Raw genomic sequence first — 18090 nt, 5'->3', positions numbered from 1 at the left:
TGGAACAAAGAGCTGACATTAAATTCTGTGTGAGACTCGGGAAATCGGCGACCGAAACGCACGCAATGTTAAAACAGGCTTACGAGAATGAAGTAATGGGTCGGACGAGCTGTTTTGAGTGGCATTCACGATTCAAAAATGGCAGGACATCTTTGGAAGACGACGAGAGATCCGGGCGGCCACTCACGTGCAACACTTCCGAAAACATGGAAAAAATTCGGGCAATTGTGCATGAAGATCGACGCATCACCATCAACCAAATTTCCGATATCATGATGATGTCATTTGGGGAGGTACAAATGATCTTGACCTTAAATTTTGAGCAAAGCTGAATTGGGTGCTCCAAGACGACAACGCGCCAGCACACAGAGCACTCGTTACACAAGAGTTTTGTGCACGAAATAACATCATCGTCCTTCGTCGCCCTCCATACTTACCAGATTTGGCACCCTGTGACTTCTTTTTGTTCTCCAAAATGAAATTGAAGCTAATGGGTCGGCGGTTTTACACGGTGGACGAGATTCAACGCGAATCGCAGGAGGTGCTTGACACGCTTCAAGAAGAAGACTTTCAGGAAGCTTTCCAAAAATGGCAGAAGCGCTGGGATCGGTGTATAGTTGCCCAAGGGGATTACATTGAAGGGGATAACAGCCAAATTTGAAAAAGGTAACTATATCTGCATATACGGGACCAGTCCGTGAACTTAATGATCGCACCTCGTATACAAGAGACCTAAATATACGCCCATTACGTCTTATTGAAAGGCATTTTCCCAGCACATATTTTAATCCATCTTCTAAAAAAAAAATCCTGCTCGAAAATGTACAGTATGCAGTAAACACAAAATTCGTCGAGAAACTAGGTATGAATGCAAAGAATGTGATGTAGCTTTGCTACATTTTTATAAAAGGCCACTTAAAATAAATCAATAATAGATATATTTAATTAATTTGTGATGGAAATGGGAGTACAGATTTATAATATAATATTGAAAACTATTAAATATAAGACAACACAATTAACACAATTTGAACACTAAATGAATTTATTTTAAAACGAGAAACAGCAAGGAGGTAACTTTAAATGCAACACAAGATCTTTTAATATACGTGTACGATATCGTAATTGCAGAAAAAACAGTAAAGAATAATTATATAGATATTATATTATTTTAACATTTGAGGATCTAATTGAAACGAGCGATATCATATAGATAGTAGACAAATATACATACTTGATTACCGACTTATTGGCAAATTACCGACATATTTCTGTATTTATTTTTACTATTTTCAACAATTTGCAATGATTGTTTTTTAAGTCCTACGAATAGTATGAAATTTCCGGATACTGTTATGGTAACTGGTCTGCACGGCGCAGCGACCAACATGCGTCTGACGCGTCGTCCCTGTTGATGGATTACTCCAAAATCGCGCCGCAGTGAAAGGATTAATACATAATACGTACTACTTTACTTCTTAGCTGTTATATATCCCAAATCCCTGAACCCCTAAATCTCCAAATTCCCAAATTCCCAAATCCCTACATTCCCAAATTCCCCAATTCCCAAATTCCCCAATTCCCAAATTCCCCAATTCCCAAATTCCCAAGTCCCCAAATTCCCGAATCCCCAAATCCCTAAATTCCCAAATCTCCAAATTCCCAAATTCCCAAATTCCCAAATCCCCGAATCCCCAAATCCCCAAATCCCCAAATCCCCAAATCTCCAAATCCCCAAATCCCTAAATTCCCAAATTCCCAAATCCCCAAATTTCCAAATTCCCAAATTCCCAAATTCCGAAATTCCTAAATTCCTAAATTCCGAAATTCCTAAATTCCCAAATTCCCAAATCCCCGAATTCCCAAATTCCCAAGTCCCCAAATCCCTAAATTCCCAAATCCCCAAATCCCCAAATCCCCAAATCCCCAAATTCCCAAATCCCCGAATTCCCAAATTCCCAAGTCCCCAAATCCCTAAATTCCCAAATCCCCAAATCCCCAAATCCCCAAATCCCCAAATTCCCAAATCCCCAAATTCCCAAATCCCCAAATTCCGAAATTCCCAAATCCCCAAATCCCCAAATTCTGAAGTCCCCAAATTCTCAGATTCCCAAATCCCTAAATCCCCAAATTTCCCAATTTATACTTTCTACACTCGCAAAGTTTGCACATGACATTAGTCATGAATTTCTTGTTTTCAGGAATTCAAAATATTTTTTGAAGATCCACTGCGTACATAGCATTGACGTACGTGGTACATGTTTTTAAACTACACAGGCATATTTCATCATTAAACACCTTGCAAATACGCTTATCTCGTAAATGGCTTCTTCAACAAATTTTCATTATTCTTTTTATCCGTATTTCTTTGAATAAGTGTAAAGTCATTCAAAATTATCATTCATTTCTACCTTCGTCTACACAATATTGTGAACATTTTTATTATTTAAAGTAACATTGCTTTCAACGATTAAATGATTAATACAAATCTCGCTTGTTGCAAAAATAAATATGATGTGTTTGTGAAAGGAATAAACGTTTAATAATTGTTAAATATGCAATAAAAGATCTATATTGCCTAAAAATATTGATCAGTAAATTACATTAGTCAAGCTTTATTAAAAAGAATGAATTAAAATAGAATTCTTCGTCTGCATACATAAAACTATTAGTTTAACGCTAGGTCTACGGACATTTCTTTATACCTATCTCTACGAACACGTGTCAATTTGACGCATGAATAAATACATATATTTAAAGAAAAACAACCACTTAGAAAGTAATATAATTAAACACTACAAGTAAGAAATGAAAATATGAGATATATATTTATAGAAAGTTTTTATTATTCAATAATATTTTAGTACATTACTTCAATATTCTACATTCATATTTTTACTTCCCTCTATCTTGCGAACTGCAATTTGGACTCCCGACTACAAGCGAAGTCCGTCGTTTATAAGATATTGTCGGTGCATTCATATTTATTATTGCTATAATTTTTGCATAGGTAAAACTAATTTACTAACAATTTTATTTACATTACGATCGCGTCAAATTGACGCACATCCGTAGAGATAGTTATACCACATAGCAAATTTCAATATTTCAAAGCTTTTAAAGAAAGTAGACTTCAATATATATTTACCTCGTTCAATGGATAGAAGTAAGTACAAGAGAGAAAATAAAAATGGGAACGATTTTTGTAATTTTCCTAAAAAAATTCGAAATGTTCTTATTTAAATCATCAAAAGCCTATTAAGAGATTTCTCCTTTCTTCTATAACGTACATATGTTGCTTTTACACAAGACGTATAAAATACTCAATTTCATTAATCATATAATAGGTTGCTTTTATTATGAATCCTAAAAATCTTTTAAACTGTTAAAGCCAGTATTATGGCTCATTACGAATAATCCTACTCGACTAATTAACTAAATTCTTCATAAATCGTAAATCTACATATATTTGCTTAATAAAAGAATGAATACGATTACCCAGTAATTAATTTGAATATGCGTGGCTTATATGCATGCAACATACAATTGCATTTAATATGAAACATCGCAGGATCTTGATAAATAGCTAACATTAATAAACATAAATTTTTTGTAGGCGGAAAATACGGACTCGTTGCTTTTAAAATTAAATTGAAAATTTGACTTGTAAAGACGTACGTTACCGATCACAAAGCTATACTTTGTAGTGTGTGTTAATAATAATAACTTTATATCATTTATTGACCAATAAATGCTATTAAGAACTGAACTTGCTATTAAGAACATGTGCATATACACTTATACACCATCACAAGTAAGTAGAATTACATGAAATTTTCATTTAGAGGCCTCAAACCGTGAAACATTAAGGCAGCAATACTGTTTACACTTGAGAGTGACAATATCTCCACATGTGAACATCCTAAATTTATCGATGATCAGCTTATCTTGTAGAAAGATTAGCAGTTTATAACGTGTGCCCACTTAACCCCTTAAGCAACATTTAATGTCTTCCGTGTAAAGTATTGGAAACCATTTAGAGACATTCTAGGAAGCAGTACATGTTCTGCGTTTAACGAGGTGCAATAGCGTTAAGCGAATTCGGTGAATTAAACCGTCATTCAAGTTCGTAGAAATTAGTATTCCTTCAATTATCAATCACACATGCGCTGAAGAAGATATAGAAATGTGCTTGGTATAAATTATATTATACAAAATATGCAATAAATATTGTTTATGCACCAGGAAATTTGAAATAAATACCACAGTGCACTGTGTAAGAAGTGCTTGTAATTTCACTGACAATTATGAAATTGAAAAATACAAATGAGTGTATGGAAATGAATTGCTACTTATTACTTATACGAGAGTTCGCTCGCACAAGTTTCAAGGTTCACAGGAGTACGCCTGGATAAAATATTGTGTCGCAAGTTCATACGATGTGGTTACAAAAATTCTGCTTCATTTTCGGAAAAACACTCGTTTTATTAACTTCGTTGGAGGACTATCGATAAGGGGTGACTTCTCTGATTGGGTTATTTCTTGCGTTCTTGATGAGGAAGGAGGCGGTCATCTTTTCTGCCATTCGCTTAAAAAATCCACGCCTCAAAAGTCCTGGTCGCTCTCAGGTAGAGTACAAGTGACGCGGCTGGAAAGTCCCAAAACTCTTAATCCTGAAGTCAAGCATCCCATGACCCATCTTTATTGAGAGTAGACGGCTAGATTTACGGCACCGCTAAAGCCATTTAATTCTTGAAATGCTGTTTTTCCAAACTGCGATAAATTATTCGTCACTAACAATAAGTCCTTGTTCCTGTGCTGCACATGTAAATTTACAATGCATACAATTTTAGATTTTCTAAAATAACAAGCCCAAACAATTATGTTTTTACGTAATAGTAGCTGAAATATGTATTCGAGGTGCGATTATCTTTAATATAATAGATCCCGAATATACAAACCACATAATTGTTAAAATAAATTATTTTATCCTAAACTGATGCTATTTTCAACTCGAAATATTTGGTCAATAAATGCTTACATTGTGACAACTAATTAATTAGGATAAATACCTATTCAACATCGATTTTATAAAAACGAACATTTCAAATTCTCTACGAGTATGAGTGCACTCATAATTACAACTGTTTAATACATGGTGACATGAAATTTTATCGATATTCTTTTACTTTATTGCTGCAGAACCACTCGTGGAATTATTATTTGTCCGCAGCTGCCATGTAGGTTATCTGTTGGCGGTAATTAACCGTGGCTTGATAATATTGGAAGAGGCCAAATCAAATTTTTGAAGCTCTCATGGGGTAATTATTATGAGTAATTATTATAATAAATCAGGCAACATTCTGTCTGCATATTTCATTGCTTTCAATGTTCGTATCCGACATATGTGACAATTTTGCGACCGTGTATTAAATTAAAGGATATGAAATATATTTCATGTGCTAATTAAATTAATATAAGGGCTTTTTATTTATAATCTGCTGCAAAACATAATAAACAATTAAGTATCCACAATTTGTAACGTAATAAATAACTTGTATAGTGCCATACATTAATTTATAATCGGAACACTGTTTCCATTTCGGAGATGCACGGAGAGATGCTTCTGTAAACGTGGTTTAGTTAGAAATGCTAACGGAACATGCATTCCTCAACAACACTGTAAAATCGGCTATACATATATTAGCTATTTAAATATGCTCCCGATTCTGCTAATGGAATTATTATAATGTTAGATTCAGTGTTCAAAAGTAACAACAGAAATTGGTACAATTTGTAAATTTAATAATTCTGCAACTCATTTATTGGCTATATAAATTATCATTATAGCATAACCTTGTATATCTTTTTAATATATCATTTCTGTGCTTAAAATGCGTTGAATAAAAATCAAAATTGGTATATGTTTCGTACAAGTATACGAAAATTGGAGCGAAAAGTACGAAAAACATCACATTATAAAATATATTTCCATAATTAGCGTTGATCTAACACTATAAATGTAAGAGCTTTTGCTGTGTAATTGAAAAGATATTTTTCATTGGGGAATTGTGTACACGTGTTACTTTTTGCGTTGGAAAACTGAACATGCTAATATTCGTAAGAAGCTATGAAATGTGTTCCTTCACATGGCAAACTGAAATATGCTGTTCTTCGCAAGAAAAATAAATCGTGCAATTTTTTATAAAACACATTAATGTAGATATTGTGTTTCAAGCAGCATCAGCCATACGCGAAGCTACATAACGCGACTAATTCTGAATCTATGACACCAAAGTATTCCAATTAATGTCATTAATTAATGTAATATTGAGCATTGAAAGAACATTTTCTTTACACGCCAACTTTAAATTTATTTTTGTACTCAACAATTATCAAGTTCGCTGCAGTGCAAGTAATTAAAATTAATATTCCGGACGTTCTCCATGTTTAAGCTCTTAGAAACCCGTTCTTAAGGTCAAACTTCAAAACTTTGTTAGAATTATTTTTGGCAAAAACTTTAAACTACCACGTTCCACCTTGATCGAATATTTCTTATCGAATTGCGATACACGGTTTGGAAATAGTTCCACGGAACTGAGTTCTGTGGATAGAGTATCACATCAAAGAAATATACTTAAAGATTGACGTTCGTAAAAAATATATTTTTATTACTAAATATGACAATATAACAGTTAATGTGCTTATTAAACTAATTAAGCTAATTATGCTAATGTGCTTAAAATACAGACTATAACAGAACAATAAATTTTCTTTATACAGTCTAAATCCTCATAAGAAATGTATGCAACGTTAACATAAGTTTCATCGAAATCGGCGTGCGTGGATTGAACATGTCCCTTTATTAATCATTAAAAGCAATTACTACAATGGTTATACATATTGTCAAAATAAAAAATATAGATTTGACTATAATAAATAGTTTGCAGACCAGAGTAGTGCCGAAAGTCATGTGGACTCCAAGGCAAAATGAAAGTATGTACATGCTATCGAAGAAATGTTTGTAACGATAAGATTGGAGGAGAAGTTCGACGTGAAGTATGAAAATTACATCGAAGATAGAGACTCAACAATTTCCGAAGCTATTTTAGATATGAATCCATATGGCGACAAATTACCTATGATAAAAAGTGAGTGCGTCGGTCACATCGGAACGAGGTTAGGCTCCAGGGTTCGAAACGTGAAAAAGAAGAAACTTGGGGGAAAAGGGTAAATTCACGGAGGCTCTTACAAAAAAGTCTACTACCCATTCTAGCCTATCCATCTGAAGAAATATTCACAGTGCTGAGGACATCAAACGAAGATATCATGGATACCTTCTACCAGATGTGCCGCAAATGAAAATCTGCAATAGGGATACTACCTGCCGGAATCAGACAGCTGGGTCAACTGGCAAAAAAGTAAAGTGAATGGAGCAAGCACGTTTGAATATCTACCATAGTACTTAGAATGTATACATTGGAAAATGCGAAAGACCTGAGAAATTTTACTTTTACAGAAGATTTTAATGCTCATCTACCCAGGAATTGCTTCAGAATGAACCGCACAAGAGAAAATCTCCCAAGCTCCTGAATTCTACTATTATACTTGCTGCTTCAAACAGTATATCTACACTGATATGTTTTGTAAAAAAATACAAATTCCATTTATCTTGCTAGAAACTGCATATTTTAGTTTGCCATGTGATGGCACACATTTCATAACTTTTTACGAATATTAGCACGTTCAGATTTCCAACGCAAAAAGTAACGTATGTACAGAATTCCGCAATGAAAAATATCTTTTCAATTACACAGCGAAAGCATATACATTTGTAGTGAGATCAGTTTTAATTATTGAAATATATTTCATAACGTGATGTTCGTGCTATTCGTTCTAATTTTCGTATGCTTGTACGAAACATACCCGTTTTGATTTACATTCAACGCATTTTAAAGACAGAAAGGACATATTAAAAACGTATATAACTTTATGCAATAATGATAGTTTATTTAGCCAATAAACGCGTTACAGAATTACTAAGTTTATAAGTTAGACCAATTTCTGTTGCTGCTTTAGCACATTGAATCTATTATTAAAATAATTCCATTTGTAGCATAAAGACACATATTATCGCTTTATTTATTGATTTGATTTCGGACGGTCTTGAGCTGAAATACATTTGCCGTTGTCATCTCTAACCAAACCGGCTTTACAGAAGCATCCTTCAACGCATGGCTGAAATAGAAATAGTGTTCAAATTATAAATTAATACATGACACTAAAATAATTTGTTACACCGCAAATTATGGATACTAACCTCAGAACATCCCTTCGGGAAAAGGTTGTCGCAATAAAGTTCGCAAATACTGCCACACTCCTTATGTACTAAGTTAGAGCCTGCCTTTGAACAATCTAGTTCCCCTGCAACTTCTAACAAAAGATATGCAAATAAAACATACAATACATTATAAAAAATGCAAACGAAAAATAATGTATCACACAAAGGAGTAGGTAGTATAGAAGTGTATTTCAATAAAGAAATATATATCCCGGATATTTATCTGGTTTTTGGGAAATGTAAGATGTTGATGGCATGAACCTATGTATCTCATTAAGCGAAGGATCGGTGGTAACCAATAGCCAAGGACCCCGCGACGAATTCTAAGAGTCGCGGTCGGTAGGATTAGAGGTTGATGCACTATTTTTGACAATTGGCAAACGTGTCGCGCCTCATGGCCGATGACCCAACCTCATGGTGTTGCGAACCGATAAGGGCATTTTAGAAGGATCTGGTCACTGCGTGCGGAAAATATTGCATCGTTTGGTAAGAGGATCATAAGGTACAGCATGGAAATTAGCCCAGAATCTTGACCGAATACGCGTTGCCAATAATTAAAAAATAATATATCTTTTTTCGCTAGCTAGTTGAAGGGCTAGGTAAATGAAGGAGAGGGAGAGAGCGTTTGTTAAGAGGATAAATGTAATTGCTATCAATATGTATTGTATATGTATATCTACCTTACTTTATTAAGCGACATCTATAATGTATATACGATAGATATTTCATATTGTTTTGTTTCTCTATATATGCTCAGTCCTTGTAATAAAGTCAAGCTGCATGAACGCGTGCGTAATAAGAGTTTCTTGATTAGGAACGGTAAAACCTCTAAGAAGCAATTAATAACAGCGTTTCGTTCGGGACCTGCTAGTAGACTTGTCAGTAAGGTATCGTAGTAGGCTCTTGCCTTAGGCACGAGAATGTACAGAAGGAATGGACAGGAACTATTAGAATGAATAGGAAAGCTCGTTGTGTACTAGCGAGGAAGTCAAGTCTCGGTCTTATGCGCCGTCTAGTGGCGATGAGCGTAGGAGTGAAACCGCCACGTCCAAGTTATCATTAAACTCACTATTGCACTTTGGCATGAATCTATTTTTTGCATTTTGAAATAATTTTAAACGTCCTTATTTATGGCTTTTATTAATTTTTGTCAGTATAGGCACTTCGACAACGACCTAACATTATCGAAAGATAGTGCCAAAAAAAAAACTGGTCATTCTCTGTCACTTCTTATAAGTTTTTAAGTAAAGAAAATTTTAGTATTCTATTATAGTCTGAATTTTAATTATATTGCAATGTTGTATTTCATCATACAGAACGATCTATTAACGTGACATAATGAATTGATCTCATTTAAAAGTAATGAGTTCATCTGCTAAATTAGAATTGAACAAAACGTGAGAAGGAAGGAGGGACTTTAAGAGAAGGTTCGATAAGAAATATTCGATCAAGGTGGAACGTGGTAGTTTAAAGTTTTTGCTTCACTTCCTTTATATTCGAACTCCACTATAACTTGAGAGCTTAAATTAATCCAAGAAAAGTTCCGAAGTTCGACCTTAAGAACGTGTTTCTAAGGGTTCAAACATGGAGATTGTCCGGAATATTAATTTTAATTACTTGCACTGCAACGAACTTGATAATTGTTGGGTACAAAAATAAATTTAAGGTTGGCGTGTAAAGAAAATGTTCTTTCAATGCTCAGTATTACATTAATTAATGACATTAATTGGAATACTTTGGTGTCATAGATTCAGAATTAGTCGCGTTATGTAGCTTCGCGTATGGCTGATGCTGCTTGAAACACAATATCTACATTAATGTGTTTTATAAAAAATTGCACGATTTATTTTTCTTGCGAAGAACAGCATATTTCAGTTTGCCATATGAAGGAACACATTTCATAGCTTCTTACGAATATTAGCATGTTCAGTTTTCCAACGCAAAAAGTAACACGTGTACACAATTCCCCAATGAAAAATATCTTTTCAATGACACAGCAAAAGCTCTTACATTTATAGTGTTAGATCAACGCTAATTATGGAAATATATTTTATAATATGATGTTTTTCGTACTTTTCGCTCCAATTTTCGTATACTTGCACGAAACATATACCAATTTTGATTTATATTCAACGCATTTTAAGGACAGAAATGATATATTAAAAAGATATACAAGGTTATGCTGTAATGATAATTTATATAGCCAATAAATGAGTTGCAGAATTATTAAATTTACAAATTGTACCAATTTCTGTTGTTACTTTTGAACACTGAATCTAACATTATAATAAATCCATTAGTAGAATCGGGAGCATATTTAAGTAGCTAACTTATATATAGCCGACTTGACACTGGTTTTGAGGAATGCATGTTCCGTTAGCACCTCTAACGAAACCGCTTTTGCAGAAGCATCCCTCCGTGCATACCTGAAATGGAAACAGTGTTCCGATAATAAATTATTGTATGTTTTTTATATTTATCGCGCCACAAATTGTGGATACTAACCTGAATACAATACGGTGCGGGATTCTCGCAAGTAGCTTGACAAGCGGGGCCGCACATCCTAAATGTTTCCTGAGGGCCACACTCTCCTCTGATTCCTGCAACTTTTTAACAGACGGTATGTAAACAAAACATACTTTAAATTATGTAAAAGCCTGTATCGCAAATAAAAAATAATTTATCACATACATAAAGGAGTATGTAGTATACAAGTATCTTTCAATAAAACATTTTAAGCAACATATTTAAGAAACAAAATTTTTCAACATATTAAACAAAAGAAAAATAATAAAGATTTCCATTGAACGCAATTAATAACAGGAAGAAAATGAATTAAAAAATAAATTCCTTGAAAATTTTGGTGTTCATAATATACTACATTATTAAATATCCTATTTTAAATCCAGCAAGGTTTCTGGATTTAAAAAGCCAGTTTATATTTAAAAGGCAAGAAAAAATATATGAGCAATTAGAAATTAAACATCTGGTAATGTAGAATTCTAAATTACAATTGTTTAATTCGACGTTCACGTCAATGAAGTACCAACCGCTTAGTATAAAATCGAAAATTGCATATTAATTTGTCGTATATCTAATTTTTCCACGTGTGTATATCATAATATTACATTTATACATTCTACATTTTTAAATTAATTGTTGCCCGTGCAACAAATTAATATATGTATATGAATTGAAGATAGAAATTGAGGTGTTCATTTGAAACAAGTGTCCAAATGAGAAAATTCTGAAGTTCTTATCCATTTACAGTGCACAAAAAGATAAGTTTTTAATAACTGAAAATATACTTTATGATACGAGGTTACTTTATCACAAACAAGATCGTTCCCGTTTAATTACTCACCGATAGCGAAAATTGCCAGGAATGCAAATAACGCAAGAAGAAATCTGGACATTTTTTTGTATGCTGCGGGTTTAACGTTTCAGTAAAAACTGTCGCATCTTCGGAGGATACTTCTTTTATACCTGCAACTACACCAATGTTCTCTGTTCACGTTTGCCACACTCCAGTTTTTTTTGGTGAACATGCCTCTGTTCACCAAAAACTATTCAGTGATAATGCCACTTTCGTTAATTACATCGACATCATTTACTAAAGTTAAACAATGTTATATGAATGTTCAAGTATTGAATATTCATAATTACATTAAATATTCATAAAGTTTGTATTATAAAGAAGCTATTAAAAGTTGCTACCTTTTGTAATAAACTGTTGTAACCTTAAATGAAGGAATTTTTTTCATGAATAATGATGCGCGTCATAAATTATGCATCACACTTGAATGATCATATGCAACAGGCTGTGACAAAGTGGTTCCTTGTTTATGTATGTCTAATTTATTAAGTCATAATTGAAATTACAACAGAAAGTAGATACTCCTGTTCGAATGCATCTCTCGAATTTAACTTCAATCCGGATCAAAATTTTGATCGGCTCAATAATCGGCTGCTTATAAAAGCAAATATTTGCGATAATTTTATTATTTAGGAACCCATGGCTTCTATTTTCTCTAGGGCAACCAAATTTGCACTTGAGTATACATTAACTGTTTGGAATATTTTGCATAAGAAGATATGAGACTACAGAGTTATAAATAATTCACGAAATATTTCAAACTTCTGATACGAAGTACGGTCAAGTCTTCGTAACTGCTCGTACTGTGAAACTGAGCAGTTACGGTGAATAGTCACAGTTTTTAAGAGTATCGCAGAGTATATTTGTTCGGGCAAATGCAACGTATACTATTTTGTAATATTTTTATACATCAACCGATTTTAAAAAACTTCATTTACTTGTTTTCACTTGTTAATTGCTTTTCGCACTGCGTTCATTTAACTGTACAAAATTTCGATCCGGATTGAAGTTAAATTCGAGAGATGCATTCATACAGGACTATCTACTTTCTGTTGTAATTTCAATTATGACTTAATAAATTAGACATACATAAACAAGTAACCACTTTGTCACAGCCTGTTGCATATAATCATTCAAGTGTGATGCATAATTTATGACGCGCATCATTATTCATGAAAAAAATTACTTCATTTAAGGTTACAACAGTTTATTACACTAGGTAGCAACTTTTAATAGCTTCTTTATAATACAAATTTTATAAATATTTAATGTAATTGTGAATATTTAATATTTAAACATTCATATAACATTGTTTAACTTTAGAAAATAATGTCGATGTAATTAACTAAAGTGGAATATACCTATTGAATTTTCAAACGTACCATTATCGTTAAATTGTGTACACAAATTGATTCAAAACGTACTTAAATGGGAGCACACACAAGTATTTATCCTGTTTTATGTTCATCAAAAAAACTGGAGTGTGACAAACGTGAACAGAGGACATAGATTGGTGTAGTTGCAGGTATAAAAGAAGTATTCTCCGAAGATGCGACAGTTTTTACTGAAACGTTAAACCAGCAGCATACAAAGAAATGTCCAGATTTATTCTTGCGTTATTTGCATTCCTGGCGATTTTCGCTATCGGTGAGTAATTAAACGGGAACGATCTTGTTTGTGATAAAGTAACCTCGTATCATGAAGTATATCTTCAATTATTAAAAACTTACCTCTTTGTGCACTGTATACGCATAAGAATTTTAGAATTAATTTTTTCTCATTTGTGACACTTGTTTCAAATGAATACCACAATTTCTATCTTCAATTAATATATATTAATTTGTTGCACGGGCAACAATTAATTTAAAAATGTTGTTCGGCCGCGAACCGAAACCTTTGCCGCGGTTAAACGATTTATAACAGGGTTCAAGTGGTTCGGCGCGCGGACCGCCGTGAACCGTTCATACCTCGAAATACAGGTCACCGAGGACCCTTTTGTCTCTCAAATTCTATCCGAACCAGTCTTACTGTAAAAACGTGCGTGCCATAAATCAGCTAACAGCTGTACCTCTCTTTTTAAACAATTCTAACGAACGAAAGCGTAGAGTTCTTCCTAACCGTTACCTTCGGAAACGCGAGGGTATTTAGGCGATTCCTCGTAAAAGGAAAAACACAGTCGAACGTTGAAGCTTGCACGGTTCGGATTGAGAGTCGAAGAAGTCAATCATGACTTAGAAGTTTCTGCGTAACGCGACGTAGTATAACCAATGCAGGGAGGTTCGGAAATCATTCACAACACCATTCGAGCGAGACCCTGCACTCCTCGAGTGGGCCACGGTAGGGTGGTTAAATCATACACTGTACACTGTTCGAGCGAGTCCTACACCCGCGAACAGGCCACGGTAGAGTGGTTAAACGTACATACACTGTACACTGTTCGGGCGAGCTCTACACCCTCGAACAGGCCACGGTAGGGTGGTTAAACGTACACATCAACATTATTCGAGTGAGTCCTACACCCTCAACCCGATCATCGTGAATAATCTCACGCAACGTGAATTATCACGCAAATCGAACAACATTGAGCGAGACCCTGTTCTCCTCAAATCGAACCATAATCAACTCAACATACACACAACGTATATACTCGTACACATTTTCACCGTAGAATCATTAACGAATACATATTTTTGTAAGGGGTTTTTTATGCCGCAAGGCTTTTTCCCCTAATTCGAATCATTCGAGCCAATAAACTATCATGATTTTTAAGACTCAATTACGACTAAACAATTTTTATTTACCCTCTTCCTCAATCGAATTCATCTACTCCTTGAAACACGAAATTTCTCCATGTTGAAAAGATTTGGACGATACAAATGTAGAATGTATAAATGTACTATTATGATATACACACGTGGAAAAATTAGATATACGACAAATTAATGTGCAATTTTCGATTTTATGAAAATAATTATAGATACATTTAGCTCATAATTTTGATACTAAGCGGTTGGTACTTCATTGATGCGAACGTCGAATTAAACAATTGTAATTTAGAATTATACATTACCAGATGTTTAATTTCTAATTGCTCATATATTTTTTCTTGCCTTTTAAATATAAACTGGCTTTTTAAATCCAGAAACCTTGCTAGATTGAAAATAGGATATTTGATAATGTAGTATATTATGAACACCAAAATTTTCAAGGAATTTATTTTTTAATTCATTTTCTTTCTGTTATTAACCGCGATCGAAGGACATCTTTATTATTTTTCTTTTATTTAATACGTTTAAAAATTTTGTTTCTTAAATATGTTGCTTAAAATTTTTTATTGAAAGATACTTGTATACTACATACTTCTTTATGTATGTGATAAATTATTTTTTATTTGCGTTACAGGCTTTTACATAATTTAAAATAAGTTTTGTTTACATATCGTCTGTTAAAAAATTGCAGGAATCAAAGCAGAGTGTGGCCCTCAAGAAGAATATAAGGATTGTGGTCCTGCTTGTCAAGCTACGTGCCAGAATCCCGCACCATATTGTATTGATGTTAGTATCCATAATTTGTGGCGTTATAAATATAAAAAGCATTCATTAATTTATAATCGTAACACTGTTTCCATTTCAGGAATGCACCGAGGGATGCTTCTGCAAAAGCGGTTTACTTAGAGATGCTAACGGAACATGCATTCCTCAAGAACACTGTCAAGTCGGCTACATATAAGATAGCTATTTAAATATGCTCTCGATTCTACTAATGGAATTATTATAATGTTAGATTCAGTGTTCAAAAGTAATAACAGTTGCTTTTGACGCGGAACGGAGTTCTCCAACGGCAGGCATTTTCGACATTTAATAAGATTCGCGATATTCGAATTTCCTTGAACGCTGTTAATTTTTTTTCGCGGGAGTTTGGCGTCTCGAATGTCGGCGTTAGTTGAGCACTGTGGCATCCCCCTGCTGCATTTAATCCCCCTGCTAAAAGTTCCTGTTATTAATTGCGATCACATAACACTTTCTGGGCCTCAGAAGTACTCAAAGTTCGCTAATTTTCGAGAAAAAACGCATTTTTATGTTTTCGTAGTTCCAACTTTCACCGCTATATGGACGCCAATTTTTTAGTCGATGTTTAGACCTATTTTTTTATTTTATTTTCTAGCGCTCTGAGGAGGTACTTGTGGCATTATACAGATTCTAGATAGATCACAGAACAATTTCTGACCCTCAGAAATACGTAAAATTGCCTAATTTCGGAGAAAATCTAAATTTTAGGTTTTCGTAGTTCCAACTTTCACCACTAGATAGCGCCACCGTTTTGGACCAAATTCTACAAAAATTGATTTTCTGGCTTTATTACGCATCAAAACGCATCAAACCCTAATAGAAATTTGTTTCTAAATGCCTCAGGTACCATACTACGTCGTCAAGGTGCCGAAATATTGCACTTTGCATGCGCAGTAGAATTGACACAGGTGGCTCATGTACATATCAGAAAGCTGACACATAATAATTAATTACTCGTTATCCGAACAATATTTATGAACTTTATTTATTTATGAAAACGTGTAATTAATTATTCAAAATGATCTCGTATATACCGCTTTTCACGGTGGCTGGTCTTAGGTTATTAGTTAATAACTAATTACTTTCATTAAAAATCTGGACAAATATGATACAAAAAAGTAGCTGAGGAATCACTGAACATTCTTTTATGATAAAAGTGCATAAATTGTGTTTAGAAAATGTGTTATTAATTATTTCAAATTAGCTCATGCGTACGATGTATTCCGCCGACTTCAACGGAAAATTTATTACAAATATATTTCAAATTATTAGAGATTAACATGAAAGTAGAATTGCTCGATTTAAATTTCCCGCTCGTTTCTCCAACTAATTTAAAGGGACAGCGTTTTCGAGAGATCAAAGGTACCGACAGAGAGTGTCGCCTCTGGTTTATTCTATGCTGCAAGCAACACACCTATTTCGGCGCGAACGCCGATTATTATAGACGGCACCCCTTCACACAGGTCGTATCGCAGCCGCCGACTATAGTCGGCAACCGTAACTAAAGGGTTAAACCTCGATTATACCTACATTATATAAATTTAATATTTTATTTATGTTAAATTGTCTATATAATTATTAAATACCATTGGCAGCATAATATTACCTGTCGTGCATATTGCGTCACATATGGTTTGATGTTATAAGTTACTATTGTTACTGCTTAAAATAAAATATCTACGTTAATATGTTTTGTATAGAGTTCCATTTATCTTGCGAGGAACTACATATTTTAGTTTGGCATGTGATGGCACACATTTCATAACTTTTTACGAATATTAGCACGTTCAGATTTCCAACGCAAAAAGTAGCGTATGCACAGAATTCCGCAATGAAAAATATCTTTTCAATTACACAGCGAAAGCATATACATTTGTAGTGAGGTCAGTTTTAATTATTGAAATATATTTTATAACGTGATGTTCGTGCTATTCGTTCTAATTTTCGTATATTTGTACGAAACATACCCGTTTTGATTTACATTCAACGCATTTTAAAGACAGAAAGAACATATTAAAAACATATACAACTTTATGCAATAATGATAGTTTATTTAGCCAATAAACGTGTTACAGAATTACTAAGTTTATAAGTTAGACCAATTTCTGTTGCTGCTTTAGCACATTGAATCTATTATTAAAATAATTCCATTTGTAGCATCAAGGTACATATTATCGCTTTATTTATTGATTTGATTTCGGACAGTCTCGAGCTGAAATACATTTTCCGTTGTCATCTCTAACTAAACCGGCTTTACAGAAGCATCCTTCAACGCATGGCTGAAATAAAAGCAGTGATCCAATTATAAATTAATACATATACAGCACTAAAATAATTTATTTACGCCACAAATATTGTTTTGTAAAAAATGTTGAATACTAACCTCAAGACAATTGCACGGTATGGGGTTTTTGCAAGTAAGTGGATTAGGACTACCACATTTAGTATATTCTTCATTAGGGCCACAAACTACCGCTGCTCCTGCAACTGGTTAATGAAGGCTATATAAGTAAAAAATACTGTACATTACATAAAAGTCTGTATGCAAACGAAAAATAATCTATCACATACACAAAGGAGTAAATGGTATACAAGTGTTTTTCAATGAAAAATTTGAAGCAACAAATTCACAAAACAAAGTCTTTAAACGTATCAAATAAAAGCAAAATAATAAAGATTTCCTTTAAACGCGATTAATAGCAGGAAAAAATGAATTAAAAAGTAAATACAGTTTATATTTAAAAAGCAAGAAAAAAATATATAAACATTTAGATATTAGATATCTGGTAATGTATAATTCTAAG

The 18090-nt window shown here is 33.6% G+C and overlaps 2 protein-coding genes across 2 annotated transcripts; one reads left to right on the top strand and one right to left on the bottom strand.

Annotated features, from left to right (window-relative positions):
* Positions 1-10022: 10022 nt before the first annotated feature.
* On the bottom strand, positions 10023-11848 carry LOC100874653 (chymotrypsin-elastase inhibitor ixodidin). Its single transcript, XM_003700613.3, has 3 exons — positions 11706-11848; positions 10847-10947; positions 10023-10767 (listed from the first exon to the last, which is right to left on the bottom strand). Exons 1-3 carry the CDS (start codon positions 11755-11757, stop codon positions 10672-10674), a joined length of 249 nt encoding a protein of 82 aa, XP_003700661.1. The 5' UTR covers positions 11758-11848; the 3' UTR covers positions 10023-10671.
* A 1464-nt stretch (positions 11849-13312) lies between these two features.
* LOC143264041 (chymotrypsin inhibitor-like) lies at positions 13313-17262 on the top strand. Its single transcript, XM_076529265.1, has 3 exons — positions 13313-13364; positions 15177-15271; positions 15351-17262. Exons 1-3 carry the CDS (start codon positions 13313-13315, stop codon positions 15444-15446), a joined length of 243 nt encoding a protein of 80 aa, XP_076385380.1. The 3' UTR covers positions 15447-17262.
* The last annotated feature ends 828 nt before the right edge of the window (positions 17263-18090 follow it).

Source organism: Megachile rotundata, chromosome 1, assembly GCF_050947335.1.
Source record: "Megachile rotundata isolate GNS110a chromosome 1, iyMegRotu1, whole genome shotgun sequence".
In the NCBI taxonomy this organism is placed as follows: Eukaryota; Metazoa; Arthropoda; class Insecta; order Hymenoptera; family Megachilidae; genus Megachile; species Megachile rotundata.
Note: the sequence above shows the minus strand (reverse complement) of the source record. Positions and strands in the feature narration are given on the sequence as shown.

Coding starts and splice junctions, on each gene's coding strand:
- LOC100874653 (XM_003700613.3), bottom strand. CDS start 11,757: ATGTCCAGATTTCTTCTTGCGTTATTTGCATTCCTGGCAATTTTCGCT. Junction 10,948..11,705: donor CCTGGCAATTTTCGCTATCG/GTGAGTAATTAA, acceptor TCTGTTAAAAAG/TTGCAGGAATCAGAGGAGAG. Junction 10,768..10,846: donor CCGCACCGTATTGTATTCAG/GTTAGTATCCAC, acceptor TTTCCATTTCAG/GTATGCACGGAGGGATGCTT.
- LOC143264041 (XM_076529265.1), top strand. CDS start 13,313: ATGTCCAGATTTATTCTTGCGTTATTTGCATTCCTGGCGATTTTCGCT. Junction 13,365..15,176: donor CCTGGCGATTTTCGCTATCG/GTGAGTAATTAA, acceptor AAAAAATTGCAG/GAATCAAAGCAGAGTGTGGC. Junction 15,272..15,350: donor CCGCACCATATTGTATTGAT/GTTAGTATCCAT, acceptor TTTCCATTTCAG/GAATGCACCGAGGGATGCTT.